Here is a 20,832-nt window from a genome sequence, read left to right as displayed (position 1 = left end):
TGAATCACTTACTTGTATATTCATTTATATATTTAGTAGAGAATGGGTTCCTGGTCATGAGGCTCTGGGAAAAGCGCAGGCCTAACAAACACAACTGCTTGAATGTTTCTGAGTTGTTAATCTCTGCTGCTTTGTTGTTGCTACCCACCAATAATTAGTCTGAAGGTCATGGCAGGTTTTCTGGTACAGGAGAGCTGTCCTGTGAGGCTGTGTCAATGCACATTCTAAGCTGAAAGGACAATTATAATAGATGGTACTCACTCCCTTGCCTGTTTCCATACCGCTGGTGGGAGGACACCAGTGGTGGGGTCTTGTTTTTTACCATACCATGCTCCATTGGCCTCTAAACATTTGGTTTACAGTTGCAGATTCTAAGGACAGTCTGTTTGGCTCATACTGGAGAGTTGTGTTTGGTACTGAGACAAATGATTGTGTGTACCCAGGAGGGGGTTGGTCTCTTCTCCCAGGCAACCAGCACCAGAACAAGAGGACACAGTCTCAAGCTGCACTAGGAGAAGTTTAGGCTCGAGGTGAGGAGAAAGTTGTTCACTGAGAGAGTCATTAGCCATTGGAATGGGCTACTCAGGGAGGTGGTGGAGTCACGATCCCTGGAGGTGTTGAAGAAGGGATTGGATGTGGCACTTGGTGCCATGGTTTAGTAGTCATGAGGTGTTGGGTGACAGGTTGGACTTCATGATCTTTGAGGTCTCTTCCAACCTTGGTGATTCTGTGAAGAGCCAAATCAAGAATGTTGGCCTAGTTTGTGAGTAAAAGCATTTAATTCTATTGGGGCTACCAGGTAAAATGGAGAGAATAATTTTTTTCCTGTGCCTTTTTTCATTATTTTTTTTTCCTCTTAGAAACTTGGCATAAGATATATTAAAGCCTTTTTTTTCAAGAAATATTTAGCTAATGTTTCAAGACATGTGAAAGCTGCAGCATTAGGGCTAATTGTGGAGAATGTTTTATGTAGGAGTACCTTCTGTGTGTTCTGCTGGCAAGACTTTACACGTCTCTTCAAGGACTGACACTTGGAGACCACAATTTAAGCTGATATTAGCGCCTGAAGTGAAAAGAGAATGATCTCCTCCCACTCCTTAATCTGCAGGATAAGATTCTTCCTTGCCAGTTCACACAGCAGATGAGCCTGAACTTCTAGTTCATGACAAGTGCATGGTGCTTGTCTCTTAGCTTCATTTTCAGCTCTCGCTTTAAGAGCACAGCACTTGCCTTCACTATTTTGTAAATTCTTTCTTTACCAGCGTAGTCATTTGCATGTAATTTTCCTCCTTTGAATTTATAGTTCTTTGGAATAAAATATGCTACCAGAACTTTCAGCTGTGGGTTTCTTTTTTTTCTTTTTTTTTTTTTCTTTTCCATGTCAGTTCCTTGAGCATGTAGTAAATCTAGTAAATGTACTAAAGCCGAGTTAAAGTGGGCAAAAGGCTTGCAAACACTCCTGACCTTCTTGCCCATCCTATTGAATATGACTTGGGCCCCATCTTCCCTTGCTAGGATTTGGTGTCAGCAAGTCTGATCTGAGTCTGCAGATCCCTTGGCACAGCTGGCATTTGGGATTGTCTGAAGCCATCTAAAATGCCAAGCGCTGCAGGAAGAACTAGAGAAAAGCAAAATTCTTATGGCTGCAGTGGGAGAGCAGAGACTAACTGTGAAAGTTGGTTGCTTATGTATACAGTGAAGAAATTAAGGAAGCTTGTGCTGAATAATCTGTATCTTTCTTAAGCAACCATCAAGAAGATGCATAGGAAAATTGGAGATGTTGAAGGCCTTTTTAGTAGCCTTTGGATTTCTGCCTTGTGTTGCCATCCAGCCATGCTTCACTGGCTTGTTCTGTCCTGATTTAAAGGTATTTCTATGTAAAACTGGTTTTGTGGCAAAAATCATGTGATGAGGAAACCATGAAAGCAGTCTGCCACTAATGTTGTGGACAAAACACACACCACTCTGAGGTCTTTGAAGGGATGGCATACCGGCAATAGAGATTATTGTTTAAAAGTGTTTCTGCTCCCCTGTAACATACCATCTAAGGAGGATGGAGCACTGATGGGACATTGGTCACTTTGGAGCAGAGCTGTTCTAATGCATGGTAGTTAACAGATGACTAAAAATTCCAGGTTTTATAAGAAGCTGGAACGTGTACAATGACGCACTTGGCTTTGTCCATGTGTTCCTCTCCACTGCCCTTCATTATGTCTGGCCCTGAACAAGGACCTCATTATTGTCTTGTCCATTGTCAGTCTGGGTCCTGGACACAAGACCTCTTGTGTGTCTTGCGTTGTGCTCAGCAAGATTACCTGCTGTGCCAAGCCTGAAGCACTGGGGTTTGGAAAATAAGACTTCCATGGTGTTGCCTCGAAGCGTGGGTGAAACAACGGCATGGGAAAGCTAAAGCTTAAAGGTTCAACAGCTCCATGGTGATTGTCACATCTAAACCAGTGGTGTTTGGCTTCTGTGTGTGGATGAAAGGCACTCTGTGTGTGCAACAGGGAAGGCAAAGGATCAGCATCGTTGTGCAGTCTTGGGAACTGCACAATGTGGGAGGTTTAGTTAATTTTCCTCTTCAGGGTTTTCTTAGTAAAAGGTAAGCAGAGTGATTAGTTGTGTGGGAATGCTGGTTTTAAATGTGGGTCCTAATTATCCCTCCTGTGCTTGTAGGAAGAAGAATTAATGCTTCTGAGGTATTAAGCTGGGTTCTTCAGTTGTCTGTCATAATCACAAATGGCAATCTGATCAGGAGGGCAGGGGATTGAAAGTATTCTCTGCTTCCCATCATTGGGAGCTGGGTTCACCTGAGGCAGCAGTGGATGGCAGGGTTCCACTGAATATTCCAAAATACAGGAGGTTGACTACCCTGCTGTCTTTTCACCAGCCAAAGGGTTGCGGTCAGAGCAATGTACTGTGCTCCCTGGGTTGTATGTGGAGAGCAGAGGGCTGCTGCTAGTCTTTATTCAGCCTCAGTGCTTATCTAGGGAGACAAGCAGTAAGGCAGCTTAGGGCTGCAGACTAGAGCTAGGATGTCTTTCCTACAGACAAAAACCGTGGGTGCTCACCAGAGAACTGGGGAGAACAAAGCTGCAATTTCCCTTCTGGATTTGTGTAGCCAGAACAAGAAGGGTTCTTGCTTTAGAAGTACTAAGAGAGATGCAAGAAAAGAATGCTTTTTGTTGTCACATGGATTTACAAAGCTGATCAGCCAAGGGAAGTTCCCTACTTCAACAAAATTCAGATGTATTAGAGTGGCTGCAGTGCTTTTGGGTATTACTAAATTGGTTGAGAACTATGGAACAACTTGGTAGAGTCAACAGTGCATTTATTAGGGCCTGCAAATGGTGTGAGGCTCCATGGAGATGTTAAAAATTGAAAAAGCAACCTGGGAAGGTTGTCCAGTGCTGGCAATATATCTACAAGAAATTTTCAGAGAGCTTTAACAAGCTGAGATTGTGTTGTACACAGGTAAAAGATCTATAGCTCTTGATGCTTTTGTAACTGTACTTCATCGCTTAAGGACAAAATTTATTCCTGAAGAAGAACAGATTTTCTGTAGGTAATGCTGTTTGCTTTTATTGTGATGGTAGATGCACAACTGTCACTCCAAGTGAATATTTGGGCATCCATTACATGGAAGGAGGGAGGTTGGAAAAGGTTGGAGAGGTCCTGACTTACAGCTGGGTTCGACTCTGGTCCAGTGCAAAGTCTGTGGAGCAAATGTTGCATGTATGTCCAAGAGCCTGGTGGGTATGACACCAGGAATGCTGTGTTCCAGCTGTTCATATGGAGGAGGCTTAGAATGTAAATGCTGCTTTCATTCTGCTTAACTCTACAGGGCTTTGATGTGTGCTGTTCTGTATTTGTGTTTTGTTGTATATTCTGTATAAATGATGATTATTTTTTTTTTCCCATTTAGAATGAGCTATGGAACATTGCATTGCTGCTATTTGTTCATTCATGCTAGTTTTTGTTTCCTTGTTTTTTTCCTTTCCCTTTTTCCTTAGATCTATCAAGTTCAAAAGGTAGGGCTAACTCACTTTCCTTCTTGTTTGCATGTGTTCCCACGTTATGAGTCTTGCCAGCATTTCAGAGAAACCTCTAAAGAATGGAAGATGCATAGCAGTCTTTGTATTTCCATGCAGTCCCCCTCTTCTCTCCCATAGTCTCAAGTGGTGGGAGTGGAGGAAGGTGATCTAAGTGAAATGTGTCTGATCAGGCACTTAATATAATCCTATTCTACAGCCTGTTTGGCAAACAATGAATGATAAGCAGAAGAGTAATTTGACAAACCAGCCACTGTAAGAGGGTTTGGTGGCTCCATGGGTCACCAAAACCCACACAGATGTTTGTTTGTTGAAGGCTGAAGACGTTTAAGGCCAGGAAGCATTTGACAGGAAGAATGACTTTCAGATGACTTTGTTTGCAAAAAGTCTCTGAAGTAAATTGATGATGCTGTGTTTGAGTTTATAATCTGTTGGTGAATAAACTGTATGGCCTTTCTCCCGATGTGACTGAAGCGTTATAAATGCTTTTAGTTTAATCCCCTATCACCTCAGTCTAAAGTCACAATTTCTTCCCTCCTCCCAGTTTCCTTCTTATACTTCCAAACAATGGCAAAGATGATCTTGATAATGATAATAGGTCTAATTGAGGTCACTTGCTATGTAACAATAGAGTTCTAGATTTTTTTGTTGTGATATTTGGCTGGTCTGTACTTCCAACATGGGTACCTAGAAAGAGAAACAGTTCCAAAGAGCTTTTGCAGGGAGGCAGGAAACATCTATTTCTTCAGTCTTGCCATTTTTTACCTTATTTAACATTTCCTTTTTTTTTTTTTTTTTTCTGAGATGTTTTTATTGCATGCTGAATGATAAATGTCTCCTAAAACCACAGCCTGTTTGTTTTTGTTCTGGCACTCCAGCTGCCTTAACTGCATGTTCCACTCACTTGACCTAGCAGTGTGTGTGTGCTTCTTGGAAATGCTGTTCTCCTCCTTAAGTTTGCATGTATATGGAGATAGCTACTCAAATCATGTGCCTCTGGTATTTAATCCTGACCCCATCAATTTGGTGGCAAATATGTCTTACTCTTGTTTTTATTTGGAGAATTGGGTATGTACTGAGTGACTCAAGTTAACATCTGCCTGCGGATCAGCAGGCTCGTTATCAAATCTCCTTCATAGCAACCTATTTAATCTTATGGTAAAAATGCAGCCCCATGGGAGACAAGGATGTTGTTTACTGTTGGTGTCCTGACATGGATGAGAAGATAAATGGGTTAGGCTCACAACGTCCCGTAGGGAGGTTGCAAGTCCAGCAGTTTCACTGTCCTTTAGTGAGCAAATGTGATCTGGAATTCTCTCTCAATGGTATTAATGTCATTAATTATTTAATTGTAATATCACTTTGCAGGATAGAAGGGAACTTGAGTCTGCCAAAGGACTCTAACTAACACCCCAGTGAATGAATAAGCACCATTTATTCCTTTAACCCATTCAAACTAGGCCCCGTGGGGCACAACAGAAGGGTCCTTGTGGAGAAAGAAGACTACCTGAGACTTCAAATGCTGCCAGTTCAATCCATTGTGAAAAGTGCCATTTAAAATATTACAACTTTAAAATAGTCCTAATAGTCCCAATTGTGTTCATTAACGGTGTTCTTTGGGGAATACAAAACTTGTAGCTATGCAATTTGAAATGGTGAAGGCAAAGACTGTGAAGGGAATGTAACTTGTGACATAACAAGTTAAGAGTTATTCTTGTGTCTCCCTTTTGCAAAACTGAACTCGGAAGCCTATGCCAAAGTAAGGAGAACAGCAGGAAAGGGAAACATGAGACCTTACAAGAATTATTAGCATTTATGGGTCCTTCCTGTGCGTGAGAAAGGATTCTCCATCTTCTTAGTGGCTTTTAAAAATTGATTTCCAGTGTGAGAAAGTGTTATGCATCTCCTGGGGGGAGGGGAAGAGGCAGGTGGGGGAAGCCTCTAATAAGACTTCACCTGACCTGATTTACTTCAAAGAATATAATCAGTTGGTTCTGATCATGTATACACTCCTGACCAGCTGGAGTTGATATAATTGTCAGTGGTGATTTTTCAGGATGTGATGTACATAAAGCTGCATTTTGCAACAGGCCAGGGTATGTGTTTTGCTTCTGCCGGGAAGTAACTTGTCTGTGCACTTGGGAGGAAGTGGTATAACGAAATGTTTTGTCACACACTGTAATTTCATGCAGTTTAAGGGAGAAATTTTTCTTGTGTGCAGTTTGGTCAGGCATTGTATAGAGGTATTAAATATATTTAAGCACATTCTGAGATGTTTTGCAGGTAAAACAGAGGGGAATGCTTCCCTATTCCCGTAGGGTTGTGGTTATAGAGCTTGTTAACCACTGTCTCCCTTTCTTATTCTAGAAGGATGTTTGCATACTATTTATCATAGAATGGGTTGAGTTAGAATGGACCTCCAAAGGTCATCTAGTCCAACCCCAAGATCTACAATATTTATAGATATAATTCTGTTTTCCAGTTACTGGCCTAAAAACTTACTGTACGATATATTTCCTAATAAGTAGAATTACTGTGAGCTCCTGTCTCTTCCCATTTTGACCCCTAAAGGTGACAGCGTTGAAAAGTCCTTGTACTGTTTGGGCTACCCAGGGTGTGTAACTGAGCACCCAGCTGCCTGTTCTACTTCATAGCAGACTTTCTCCTCTCCAGACCTGTTAGGATGAAAATGAAGATGACCTTAATACTATTGTTTAAGGAGGAAGAACTCTGGAAGTGGGAATTAGCCAATATAGTATTAAAGGATATGCAGGTGTGTGTTCTAGTTTATTAATAAATAGTGAATGAGGTTTTAAAGGGTGAAAGTGAAATTTCATTAATACCATTGAGTGAGTGCTAAATACAGAGCATAGTACACAAGAGAGTTCTGATTTATTTTTTTTGATCATTATCTAAGGTTTTGACTGTTGCTATTCCTCCCCTCTTTAACCTTGAGGAAAGCTGGCTAGTACAAGCTTGTGTTTGTCCATAAATACATGAACCTCAAAGTAAATAATCTAAATTTTTCTAAAATACATATTGTACTTCATTAAACTGGATTTGCATTTGCTGATTACTGTGCTTTTTGCTGGTGATTTTTCTTCATGGAGGAATGTTATGGTCACCATTATAAATGCAAACTTCCTGAGACTAGAGTTGAAGTGCTTGACTGGGGAGAAAGAAAAGTCTTGCTAGATCCGTGGGTTTGCTGCCTGATGGAAATGCAAGTGTATTGGGAAACTCCCAATGTTGTGAATAAAAACTGGGAACTGAGAAAGGACTCAGAAGAGCCAGCCTACTAAGCAAAGGCATGGCATTCAGTATTGAAATGTAGAGGGCTTCCTCGTCCTGCCTGTATTGGTTAGAAGTATGCCCTCCTCTCTCCTTGGTGATATCACCACTGTCAAAATGGTCGGCAAAAAGCCTTGTGCTGTTGAGAGGAGCTCTAGGGAGTTCTGAATGCACAAAGATTAGTTGTATTATATTCAACTTGTCTTCCCAGATTGACAAATCTATACGGTAAACATGATTTGACAGCATTTTTCATCCTAAAAGTGTTTCGTGTTCAGATCCCTTGTAATGAGTCTTGACTTAAATGGGTCAGGAATTCAAGACTCATTACACTACTTGCTCTTGTCCCCACAGCACTGATTTTATTCCCCCCACCCCCCCTTCATTGCTGAGAAAGAAGAAGCTGTTGAGTAACCTGGCTGTACCCCAAATACCCTTTCCTCCTGAGCAGGCAACTTTTCCTGAGCAAGGTGCTGTGGTGGCACTGGGTATGGCTTTTTTTGCTGGCATGTTTGTGTGTGTGGAGCTGTGTGGTTTGGCCAAAACCTGGCAGTGCATGCCTAAATGTTCTTTGTTTGCCTTTGTCATCTAAATTATGTTTTTTCCTTTTTCTGTCTGTAGAAATATTATGGTCTGGATACTAAATGGGGAGACATCGAGCAATGGATGGTAGGCCTTGGTCAACATAGCTAAACAACTTTTACTTGTTGAAGTTTTCTATAGTTCATATATTTTGAAAGTCACACAGAGCAGGTATTTTCATGTGTTGGAAAAGTGAATTCCACTCTTACCACAATCATTCTTGCAGTACCAGTCAATACCTGAAAGGTGGCTTTTCATTAATTTAAAACTGGCAAGGGTTTGGTTAGAGCCATCTCTTTTTACACACATTAGAGTCACCACCCTATCACTTTCAGGTTAGATCAGCATATAGAACTGTTAAAGCTAGTTGAGGTACAAGGAATATGTATGTACTCATTTTGATCCTTGTGGAATTTGCTACAGTTTTGCGTCTTCTCACATCTACCTTCAGGTAAATTTTGGGCAAGTTTTATCCATGCTTCTTAAGTTACTTTTGTACTCTCTGGTCCGTGGGTACTCTTCAGATGCTACTGTGGCAAAGCTTGCTTTTTCCAAGACTGCAATGTCCTGAAATTTTCTATTTTCTAAGCCTGTGAACTTGATGCCAATTGTGGGCTTGGTCATTAGCCACATCTGACTGTTTTAACACACATAAGATGAAGAAGTTGCTAAAGGGCTGGAAGACTTTGCCTTCAAATGTCTTTCAGACATGAGTTTATGAAATCACCAGTGATGCCTGGTGAAAACTGTTGTTCATGGCCTTGCCCTATGAACTGGCTTGTGCACTGAAAAAGGCAAAACCTAACAGCTGGTTTCCAGTGTGAAGGACAATTTCTCAAACTCCTTGACCCTTGATAATTAATTGACATAAATGCTGGTTTGTTCTATGCCTTCTTGAAAGCTTGTTGCCATATGGACCAACTGTCCACCCAAGATCCTCCAATCACATGGATAAGCCATTAAGTCTCTTCAAATCCTTGCTTGGTGAGAGCTTAACTCCACATTACTAGCAATTCCTTTGCTTAGGAATCAGTTCACTTGTCAGAACCATTGACTAAAATGTTTTCCCCACCACCATTTCTGTCATTTCTGAGTTTAATGTAAAATCAGTTAGTTCAAATCAGTTCAAACACACCCTACAGCATTTCCAGCATTAACACCACAGCCTTTGGCCTGCAAAAGGCATTGGTGCTGTGTGTCACAGAGGCTTTAAGCTAAGCACAGGTGCTTTGGATCTGGAAGAAGAGGCCAGGCTGCACCCCTCTGGGATAGCCACTAGAAAGAGACTGTTCCCCTGTCAAGTTACTGCAAATAGAAGATTTTTGAGATTTATTGTGACAGTTCCATAGACATTTCCATGGGTGCTATCACACAAGTCATGGAATGCAATGAATATGTACAAATACACAGTATTTACAATGTTATACAGGTATTTACAGGGAGAAAACAGCATGGAAACCCCCCTGAATGGGGGAAAACTGCCCTGCTTCCCCCTAACCTTCCCCCCTTTCCTCTGTTTAATTAGAAGAAAAGAGATGTTAGAGAGTTAGTGTGCTTATCTCAAGGCTGTTAGATAAAATCCTTTCCAGCAAAGCAGCCAGGCAGCCAGAAGAAGGGGAAAGGAATGAATGTGGGAAACAAGACTGAGTCCCCTTTCACACATCTAGCCAATGAGATTCATTTAGAATAATCTCTTGTTTTCCTTTTTACACCCAACTGTGGATTTGTTTATACTTCTTCACTCTTCTGCTCAAAAATCTGCAGCTGACTTTTAAAGGCATAGCCCAAAACTGCCACAATTATTTTGAAGGACTGCAGACTGGAAAGGTTAATTACAAAAGCGCTGTAAGTGTACTGATTCCCAGGTGCAGAGAGGTGCGCTCAAAACATTTTTTGAGATAAAGGTATCGCTGCATACAGCTGTCTGCAAAAGTAACAGAAGTGTGAGTAGAACGGAGGGGAAGGAAGCTGGGGTCACAAATAAGGGAAAGAAAGGCTTTTCTGACTTCACAAGGTGTTGCCTTCGGTTATTTGGTTTAATCTTCCCGATTCACTGTGTCTCTGAAAGCACTCTGTGGGTGTTTCTGTCCTTTCAATACTTCACTCTTCTTTTTTCCCCCCCTCTGCTGCCTTGGTAGGAAGACAGTGAGCGTTACTCCCGTAGAGCCCGAAGAAATGCCTCGGTTAGTATCTGCTTTTGCTTTTTCATTTCAGCTAGACATTGTGAATTAGGAAAACACAACGTGTGCAAGGCAGTTCCCTTTTAATAGAAAAAAAAACAACAAACAAGTTCCCCTCACCCCTGGCAAATGCAAACCTCAAAGCCACATCCTGACTTCTCTGCCCTCTCCCCAGTTATTCTGAGGAGCTTTTCAAAATGAGTTACAGTGTGAGGGCAGGGAATGGAAGGTGGGGAAACAACCTGCTTGGAGCGGTTAATGTCCATTTATTTAGTGTGGGGCAAGAGCACAGAGCAGGGAACACCCAAGCAAGCTTACCATTCCTCCTCTAGCAAGTTGCTTGACTAGACTAGGGTAAAATTTAATTTACTTTTTTCTTATTTTAATTAGATTCTTTTTTAGAGACATTTATTTTGTGTATCTTTCCTTTCCATCTGTTCCATCAGAGCCATCAGCATTTACTTCACTGCCTGTTACTTGTGTTCTTTTCATTGTTTTCTTGTCTTTTATACTTTCTTTCGATAGGCTTCGGATGAAGATGAGCGCATGTCAGTGGGTAGCCGTGGAAGCCTGAGGGTTGGTAAACTGAGTAATTTCAGTGTGCATGTGTGTGTACCAATGTTGGTGTCCCCCTCTACAACCAGACTGGTCCTAGTACTCTGATGATATCATCCTTCCAAGGTTTTAATGTGTGCCATGTTCAAGGCATAGGGTTGAGTAGTTGGGTTTATGTTTTTGTTTTCCAAATCCCTGTAGCTCAGTAATTCTTTCAGCCTGGGGAATTATCAGATGTCGATACACTGTGCAAGAGCACCATCTGAGAACATGGCTCCAAAAGCCTTTCTGGTAAATGCTGTTCACTGTTACTGCTGCAGGAAGTACTTAGCCAAAACAGTGGTATATACATCTGTTTCTTGTCTGCACGAATGAAAACCGTGTTTCATTGCTGGTACTGAGAACTTGGAAGGAGGAAGTGCTAGCTTGCCTCATGATCAATATTTATTAGCTCAGGAAACCAAAAGCAAGTATCAATGGCAATAGGTCTTAAGCGCTTTGGAACTGCAGGTGAACACTCTCCTCAAAACTGCTTTAGAGATACTTGAAGTTTGTCTGCAGACTTGAGTTTTGTGAGGGGAGGGATTAGTAAATCAGAGTGCTGTATGCACCAGTACTTATCTGTAGGAAAAGTTCAGTCAGGCTTTTTCCTCAAAATATCCACACAGTGTTTTTTCAGGTAATACATGTGTAAGAATCTGAACTCCATTCTAGCACAAGCATAATCTGTTCTTGTAATTGTGGAGACATTATAAGCAATTCAGTAGTTGTGATGGCTAATGTTATTGTCTCAGCATGTGTTGGTGCTCCTCAGAAGCCAATCAGAGCTTACTGCTTCTAAGACGAATGGAGATGCTTTCAGCTCACCACAGAACTGCAATAACCCATAACAGCACTACAGAGGAAGCTCTTGGCAGTCCTGAACAGTGAATCAGCTGTGACTACTTTTTGTTACGGAATCGCTGTGCCTGAATCCGTTGTTTCAGAATAATGTGTTACTCTGCTGCTGCTGTGCCTCATTTTTCAGTAGCAGTAGTTATGTAGGTTAAGCTGGATGATCGCTTCTGCTTTTGCAGAGTGAACAGGACCTGTGTGATTCATCATAAGGTCTTTATTTATCATCTTAGTTTCCAGCTTCTGTGGTTTCTGACAAAGTATCCACAAAAGAGGATTGAGTGGAACATCTCATATACCCAAAAACATGGAAGATAAAAAAAAACCACAAAAACAAATGCTGCAGAGCCTGCTCTGTGATCCTAACAGAGTTCACTGTGAGACAGTAGAAGATGTACTAAAAAAATTTGTGTCGCCTAGTAAGCTTTCAGGGGGAATCCTTATTGATAGTTTTTAAATGCTGTTAAAATCTTTATTCTTTAAGGTTGCAAGCTTTTATTTTAGTTCTTTCCAAAGCTAAGAGATGCCTTAAAGTGCCAAAGAAGAAAAGCTTATCTCCACAGCTGAATGTGAAACTCTTTGTTTATTTTACTTAGAGTTAAATTTAGACATGTTTATGAAACCAATTTTTGCACAGAAAAGATCTTCAGATCAGTTGAAATCTCAATCCTTTCTGTTCAGAAGGTGATTATGATGGAAATCAGTTGTTTAACCGTGGCTATAACAGTGTGTCCCTTAACATGGCAAGATGCAAGCACTGAGGCTTTGTGCAGCAGGAGCCCTGTTGATCCAAAAATGCCTTTTTTCATGGAAATTCAATACTGATTCCCTTTGACCCGTTTTTGTAATACGATCCTGCAGCTGCTTGTTAGATATTTAAACAGCAGAAGCCTTGTGTTGTTTCCTCACTGTCCTCTGAGAAGTGTTCCTGGCCTTTTTTTCTAAAGCAGCCAGTCTCTAGGCTGTGATAACCACTGCTGATCTGGTGAACATTCTCCAGCTGCTTTGTGGGGTGGCCCATAAATACCTAATACTTCTGCAAAGAATGCCCTTTTCTGACAGAAGATGTGGTTTGAAACTTATCACCCTGCTATTTCTAGTGATGTTGCACAGACTCCCTCCTGCCCTCTTAAAGTAGCATTTGGTGAATATTCTTACACCAGCTGACACTTGGGCGTGCATAGGATAAGAGTTTTTCCAGAGCTTCCGTCCCAGCTCCAAGTGTTACTGGGGCTGTAGAAGACAGTAGATGTTTGCTAATCTGAACTGAAACTTACCCTCCTACATCCTTTGGTTGGTTTATTCACGGAGAGTTGATAGATACAATGATCAATTTCCTAGAGAGAGTTTGTAGTAGATGCTTTTAAAAGTTTGACCACATCTGTCTCTGGCTATTTGTGAAGGTTTGGCTCTTTATTTGTCTGTCTTCAAAAACCATAAGTAAAACAACAACAACAACAACAACAAAAAACAACAACCCCCCCCCCCCCCCCAAAACAACCAACCAATCAAAAAAATCTGAACCAAAACAACCCCCCCACCCAATCTAAAAAATTACCACTGAGGACTAGAGTTCAGTTTCTCTTAAGAGCTATTTTAGCATGAAGAAAGCACCAATTGCTAGTGTCTTGTGTCCACAAAGGGTTGCAACTGGTCTACAAGACCTCCATGTTCTGAGAATTGATCTTGCTTGCATCTTTAGCACTTTGCACAGTAAGGGGCTGCCCTAGTGAGACCACACCTGAAATACTGTGTCCAGTTTTGGGCTCCCCAATTTGAGAGAGACAGGGATCTGCTGGAGAGAGTCCAGTTGAGAGCCACAAGGATAATAAGGGACTCCGGCTGTTTAGTCTTGATAAGACTGAGAAGGGATCTGATCAATATCTCTAAATATTTGAGGGGTGGGTGTCAAGTGGAGGGGACCAATCTCTTTTTGGTGGTGTACAGTAATAAAACAAGGAACAATGGGTACAAACTCGAACATAGAAGGTTTCACCTTGATGTGAGGAGAAAGTGAGGGTGACAGAGCACTGAAACAGGCTGCTTAGAGAGGTTGTGCAGTGTCCTTCTGGAGTCTTTCAAAACCTGCCTGGATGCATTCCTATGTGCCCTGCCCTAGGTGATTCTGCTTTTGACAGGGAGGTTGGACTCAGTCTCTGGAGGTCCCTTCTGATGTCTGACATTCTGTGATTCTGTGATGGGTTGAGGGTTGCTTTTGGAAGCTGTGCTGCTTTTCTATACAGAAGTTTTCAATGAAACAAGTCACTATCAGAAATGTGCCTCACCCAAAAACTTCTACCACCCTGCTAATCTCTGTGGGTTTTACTGTGGATTTTCTCCTGGAATATTTTTGAAGTGGATGTCTGGACTGGAGGCACCAGAAATCTGCTGAGCTAGGTTTTGAGGAGCTGGCCTGGATGCTTCTGGCAGAGCAACCATCAATATGGATTACAAAACTACCTGAGATGTTGGCTAGACAAGGCTAGCAAATGGGTTTAAACTCCATAGCTGTGACTACACTGTGAACAGTGGCCTAGTGTGTTCATACTATTCTAGCTTGAGTATATCTCAACCTCCTGTCATCAGATCTTCAGCTTCCATGATGGAGCATCTTTAATAACCGTACCATGGCCCATGGTGAACCCATCAAGTACCCTGCCTAATTTCAGTTCTGCAAGCTCAGTTTTATTATTCAGTTTTTCTGAGGGAAGATTTGTAACGTCATCCTGTGTTTGTTCAGACACTTGAGCCTCTCTTCAGTCTCCTTCCTGCTCCGAGTGACCTTGTCCTCTTGCTTCTGAGCTAGCTGTCTCTAATCTGAGACCATGCAACATGAAATATTGCTATTAGTCACTCATGATGGAATTTATGCATTTTCCTTATTCTATTAGCTCCAAAGTTCCTGACTTCTGGCTTTATGCAAGAAGTCCTTCTTTAGTTAGGCTTTACATCTCTGTGCCTGGTTTGTGGGGTGTTTGGTGGTTGGGGTTTTTTTGTTGTTGTTGTGGTGGTGTTTTTTGTTTGTTTTATTTGTTTATTTTTGTTTGGTTTGTCTGGGAGCATCATTTTTGATTGCCATAGCTTGCTTCAGTGTTTTTCTTTTATATTCTGATTTTTTTCTTTCCTCTCATGCCTTGACAGTCTCATCTGGAATATGCCAGCACCTACTCAGCGGTGAGAATAGTCTGCAAGTTGCAGTGTGTGTTAAAAACTAACAGTGAACAGGAAACTAACATCAATTGTGACAGCACATCTGAGATAAGGGATGATCTAGAATGATCCTGAGGTAGTTTGTTGTCTGTGACATGAAGATGCTACTTCATTCACCTACAGTTCAGATGAAAAGTTCTGAATGATAGAGAGAGCTAAGCTGGGTCCAGTTCAGTAGTTACTGTAGGCCAGAGCAGAATAACTTTTTGTTCCCATAACAGACTGTCTGTTGCAGTGAGCCCTTACTTTGACCAGACATGTCTGATTTTACTTCAGTATAAATCTGGAAAGGAATAAAATTCTCACAAGCTCATTCTGTAGAAAGGGGACAGGACAAACACTGCTTAGCAAAGATGCAGCTTGGGTACTAAGCTGTTACCTTTGCTCTGGAGGATAAAATCTAACTCTGTAAGTAATAATAAGACAAGAGCAAGTCTATGCATTGAACACACTGAGATAACTCTGACTCCTGAAAGAACAGAAAGGGCATGGAAGGGAGAATGAGGATTGGGACTTTAAATTGTTTGAAAAACCACCTCATATTGTTAATGCTGTCAAGGGGCAGTCCTGTGTTGAAACAGAGGGATCTCAATTTCTACAGAGTGCAGTTTTACAGACTCTTCAGCTTTTTCACTCTCCTTCTATCCCTGCAGTATTTCAATTTGGGAATGCAATGTATCTGTTTGTGAGTGACCTATATACAGAAATAGTTCAAGCACATTTGGATTTTTTCATGGATATATTGATGTAGTAAGTGTAGACAGCTGGTAGCTCTTTTAAATTGACTTAACCCAGCAAGCGTGAACGATTTTAACTGTCACTACTAAATTTAACAGTGCTCTCGTCATTTTTAACAATATTCTTCAATAACTGGCTATTTGACTTTTGAGATTTGATTTTTATTTATTTTTTTTTTTTCATGTGTGCCTACTGAGCTGTGTTGTACAGAGCTGGAGGAATATTAGACTGATGGTTTTGCGTGTTGATAATGCATGCCTGGCTGTGGATGGGTGCACATAAACTCATTGCTCTTTTCATCCTTCATTCTTAATCTCACTGCAGGCTGGATTAGAGAATGAGAGGACCAAAAAGAAGAACTCCTCCAAAGCAGTATGTATCTTGACTGTCTCAGCGAGGTTTTTGCATACAAACCCACTGTGATAGGAAAAAAAATATGTGCAAGTACATTGGCTGTTAATTGCTCACCAGCCTAATGTCAAGGATACTGTGTAACTGTCAGGACTTGTTGGGTCTTCCATAATGGTGAGCATCATTTCATCTTGGTATAATCCAACACATCTGTGTTGTACATAAAGAGCATCTTGAAAAACTCAGATCCTAACTTGAGCTTTAACATTACACAGAAGAAGGTAATCCTGATAGAATATGCATGTGATCAAGGCTGATCTTTATGATAATAAAGTTAATTCTGTGTAGTATCAATGACTTACTAGCACCTGTACAAACAGGACATGACTTTGAGCACTGCAGAGCCAGGCCTGGGTGGAAAGTAAAGGATAATGTGCTTTCACACAATCAGGTTTTTAGGGCAATCTCATAAGGAGCAATTCCACAGAGAGAAAGAGTATATGTGAGAGGGCAAAGTGGTGTAGTGGGACTGTGGAGGGAAAGCTTCTCATCAAACAAAGAAGTTGCCAAGCTGGGTTGGTTGAAAATCAGTAGAGTTTTCTCAGAAGGTGAAATTGGATGTGGAATTGAAAAAGCCTGAAGGAGCACCATTAGCCACAGTCTAAGATAAACAATATTATAAGTGGATGTAATGGCAATGAGAGAGTTTTCTGCATCTGTTAAAAACAAGAGGAAAATAGAGGAAGATGTGGTGCTGAGGGACGTGGTTTAGTGGTGATCTGACAGTGCTGGGTTAGTGGTTGGACTTCATGATCTTAAAGGTCTTTTCCAACCAAAACCATTCTGTGTGATTCTGTAAAAGAATGGGGTCAGTTTGCATATGAAGGGAGAATAAGTAAAATCTGAATATTTAATCTCTCCAGTATGCAATTTACTCCTCCTAGTTTTCATGGAGGTTCTGATCAGATGGCTAGCATGTTAATGTAGCACAAAGGACAGTGAGGTCTAATAGAATTGACCCTGCTCTTCAACAGATGTCTGGATAATTTGCCTTCACAACCATGTGCTGGAGAAGTCTCTGGAGAGCTTGGGTTATAGAGGCAAAGGAAATGACCTGAGCCGTGGGGCTTCAGTTTGAAATCAGTGCAAATACAATAAAGATTCAGGGCAAATTAAACAAATACGTTTAGAAAAGCCTGAAATAGAAAGTGATGAACTGTTAACCTGGATTTGTGAAAAAGTAATCATGTCAATTCAGCTTAAAGCAGGGCATAAAGGAAAAGCATTAGATATAAATGTAACTTGACTGTAGAGCTCTTGGTGTGTCTCTACATTGAGTGGAATCTTGGGCAAGATCGAGTTCTTGTACAAGAAATGCACAGTTAGATGCAAAATAATTCTGTTAGAAAACAAGACAGCTGGGAAGGATCTCATCTGGTCTGTTCCCATCTAAGACAGCATCATCTGCCTTTAAAGGAGAAAGCAGTTTTACAGGAGTTTGCATAGCCAGGTTGTCTGAGGACAGGGAGGGAAGGCAGCTTCATGCGAGGTTAGAATTAAATATGGTAAATAAGAGAAAACTTGTCCAAACTGAATAGTAAAAATGAATAAGAAATACCACATTTAGGTTACAAAGAAAGGAATTCTGCACAGGACTGGTTCAGATAATGACCTGAGGTCACATTTAGTGAATATTACATTGCTTTAAAAAAAGGCAAACTCAGTTCCTGTGTGCAGTAACCAAAGGAGCAGTGGGGCTGCTGCTGGACTGCTGCCTTCAGTTGCTGAGGATTCCTTTTAACCATTCTTTAGGAAGGTGTTGAAGAAATTCAAGGAGCCTGAAGGAAAATGACAAAACTGGAAAGATTCCAAGCCACAAGAGAAGGCTTACAGCAGTATTTCAGATCTTGAAAAAAGAGACTGGATGCTGGCCCTCTGTTTGTGGTGATAATATTTCATTTCAGAAGAGAATCTAAGCGTTTCCCAGAAGGTGCTTTACCAGCTTGAGCTTCAATCGGTTTCTATGTTAATTTGTTTAATTTTTCATGGAAGCCACTGTATAGTAAATTATAAATATTTTGCTTGCAAATTCATTCAGATTGGGTTTACTGGCTTTTCACTTTGGGAATGCATTAAAGCTTGGACTTCAGAACATAATCGGGATAGAAATGTTAATTGCATTTTCACTAAAAACTCCCTCCCCCCACCTCAAAACCACAGAGTGCTTCCTTGTTTTCAATGTTAAACCAGGTGTCATTGTGAAGTAATGCCAGAATAGTGAATTGTTTGAGAAATCTGAGCTTTTAATGGTATTGATTGAGGTAACTTTGGAATCTGTCCTCTTTTCCTCAAATATTGTGTTTCCAGACTGAAAACTGCATCGTACTGAGTGTTTTATTTTAATCCTGACCCTGCTGCCTTAGGGACTTGAAGCATCTCACCCTGCTTGTGAAACACTGGTTGTGAGCCTGTTTGTTTGCTCTCCTTTGAGAGGATGCTTCTTAATGACAAGGCAAGCTATGGAGCCTGATGGAGGACAGCTGAACCGGCTGAAATCTCTTACTAGTCTCTGGGCTGCCACACAGAAGAGTGGGATGCAGCAGATGGTCACTGGCTGGGTTTAATTTTTATGTACTTGGGGAAAGATAAAAACACAGCATTGCATGTTTAGCAAACTGAATTCAGCAAAATAATTGATACTGTGTTTATATTTGCAACAATTTGCTAAGCTTTCTAATTGCTTAGCTGCCAAAGGCATAAGTGAGTGCAGTGATAAATTTCAGTTACTGTAGTCTTCTATTTCTTGTGTCCCCTTTTTATCCTGTGTTCCCTTCACAGAGTGTTTGAAGAGAGAGGAGCTGTAGTGCAGCAATAATAGGGCAGGAAAAGTGTTTATTAACTGGAAGAAAAGGAGGTCAAAAAAGCCAAGCAGGGGTATCCTTGACATTATTGGCTGGTATGCAGGTGCTGACAGACACACAAGTGTTCGTGTCCTTATGTTTGAAATCATGACCTGGTCCTGCACTTCTGTTCCTGCTACATCTTTGAAAGGTTCTGTCTCTGCTTTTGCTTTTTGTAAGTGGTGACTTGTGCTAAAACATTCCCTTTTCACTCTGTGCCAATTTTTTCTTTCTCTACTGTTTTTTGTGTGTTTTGTTTTCTTTTCTTTTCTTTCCTTCCATAACAGACCAATGGTTATGAGGAAGACATGTATGGATCATCCCAGAGTAGAAAATCTAGCAGGGTTAGTAGATGATTTATATTGCTATAAAATTTATTGCTCTGTTTCATGGGATTAAAGCTAATTAGCAAATTCATTTCTGTGGTAAAGCAGGTTTTTCCTGTCTTGCACATTGTGGGTTTTGCAGCTTGTCAGACATGGAGGTGCAGCAATAAGCTGGTTTAAAAAAAAAAAATAAATTAGGCCATGAGTGGGAAGTCTCTGAAATTAGTAAAGATAGAACTTGGAAGCCAGAACTGCTTAACTTTTAAATGGAATTGGGTACAAGTTAAATTGTGACAAGAAATACTTTGGTGGCACCTGTCACGGAGGATTTCCATGTGCTGGTCAACAGTGATTGTTTTTCAACCTGTGCAATGTGTTTAAGCCTTGCTCTAACAGTGGAACTCCCAAGCTTCACCTAGACTTTTGTCCATGTCTTGAGATTTGCATATGAAAAATGGACTTTGGATTTTGAATTTCCCCCAAATGTGTATTGTTTGCTTGTAGTGTGCTTCACTGAATGCTTTTTTCTTCCTTTATAAACTGTACACTAGGGTTTCTGGAAACTGCCACAGAGGTGAGCAGCCAGTGCAAGTGTTATTACTTGGCTACTTACCCTTCATGTACTTTATTTCTAGAAATATTCCTGTCAAAAAAAAGCTTAATTATTAATTCCATTGTGTGTATGTGGGTCACAATGTTCCCTTCTGTTCCAGGACAAGTGTTTTGTCTCAATTATAGGAGTCCATTGACCTGCTTTATTAAATATTGGGGTTTGAGCAAATTATTTAAAGGTATTGTCTCAAGCAGAGCCTTTTGGGGGCCAGGCAAGGGAATTATTTGGGGTTTTTTCTTTGCCTTGATTTTAACAAAGACCAAAGCTCTGAGCCTGTTGATCTCTACACTGTCAAGACTCATAAAGAAATGTGGTGGTATGCAGACTAAAGCCCTATGTTTAGGGGAAAAATAAACTACTTTTAAGACTTCATTTAGCTAAGTATTTGAGTTGTACATGTTAAACATCAGAGAGGCTTCAGCAAGCTCCTCATAAGCATGAAGTTAAGCAGGCGCTTATATAAATAGTGAAATGGGACCTTACATTTTATGTCCATTTTGTATTGTTGCTACCATATGGTTTTATGCATTTGACTTGTATATGTGGATAAGAGAAAATGAAATACTGTTGCTTAAACTGTTAAGAAAACAGTATGTCCTTCTGTTGTCAAACAGTTCAGCAAGAGTGCCAAGTTCAAGGAACTTTATATAGTGCTTCTGACAAAGGATGTTCTTATTTTTTAATGACATACTCCAGAGCTCCAAGTACTGCAGGAAGGGCAAAATATCTGTAAGAATCATCCAGGGGAATGTTTGGTTCCCATTTAAATAATTTTAAATCTTCTTGGTATTAGGGTTTGCAGCACAGAGGCTTAGTGTCTCTAGAGCATAGCTACAGTCACATCATTAGTTCCTTGCAGTTTTCATTACTATGTGTAATTCAGATTAATCATTATTTAGAAGGAGGATGAGAGTTTGGGGGTGACTTAGAATAGCTGAAACTCCAAAGCCAGTTGATGCCAGTCTGACTGGCATTCCTCTTTAGGAATACTCTGCAAAAACTCCTGACCTAACTGTAAAGAATGCTTCAGAGACAAGAAGAAACAAAAAAGAGATGAGTTCTTAAAGTCAGGAAGGAAGTGATGAGTCTGCTGATAAAATAGCTGTTTCCAAAATAGGTGTCCAATTTTAAGTCACAGAA

The 20,832-nt window shown here is 40.7% G+C and overlaps 1 protein-coding gene across 19 annotated transcripts in view; it reads left to right on the top strand.

Annotated features, from left to right (window-relative positions):
- The window catches only part of LRRFIP1 (LRR binding FLII interacting protein 1), a 121,217-nt gene that overhangs the window by 60,300 nt on the left and 40,085 nt on the right, over window positions 1-20,832 (top strand). For 14 of the 19 annotated variants that reach the window (XM_068138041.1, XM_068138040.1, XM_068138039.1 and 11 more), the window contains exons 3-9: window positions 4,014-4,031; window positions 7,965-8,012; window positions 10,064-10,108; window positions 10,631-10,681; window positions 14,696-14,728; window positions 15,827-15,874; window positions 19,041-19,097. The exons of 2 other annotated variants lie outside the window; for them this stretch is intronic. In XM_068138041.1, the coding sequence (XP_067994142.1) occupies window positions 4,014-4,031; window positions 7,965-8,012; window positions 10,064-10,108; window positions 10,631-10,681; window positions 14,696-14,728; window positions 15,827-15,874; window positions 19,041-19,097 (300 nt within the window). The remainder of the gene's footprint in view (window positions 1-4,013; window positions 4,032-7,964; window positions 8,013-10,063; window positions 10,109-10,630; window positions 10,682-14,695; window positions 14,729-15,826; window positions 15,875-19,040; window positions 19,098-20,832) is intronic. 3 more of the 19 variants (XM_068138025.1, XM_068138034.1, XM_068138036.1) reach the window with 3 other exon arrangements.

The sequence above is a fragment of the Melanerpes formicivorus genome, unplaced genomic scaffold (assembly GCF_026170545.1).
Source record: "Melanerpes formicivorus ecotype bairdi unplaced genomic scaffold, bMelFor1.0.p_v2 SCAF_5, whole genome shotgun sequence".
NCBI lineage: Eukaryota > Metazoa > Chordata > Aves > Piciformes > Picidae > Melanerpes > Melanerpes formicivorus.
The sequence above is the reverse complement of the archived record's forward strand: the minus strand, read 5'-3'. Positions and strand labels throughout refer to the sequence as shown.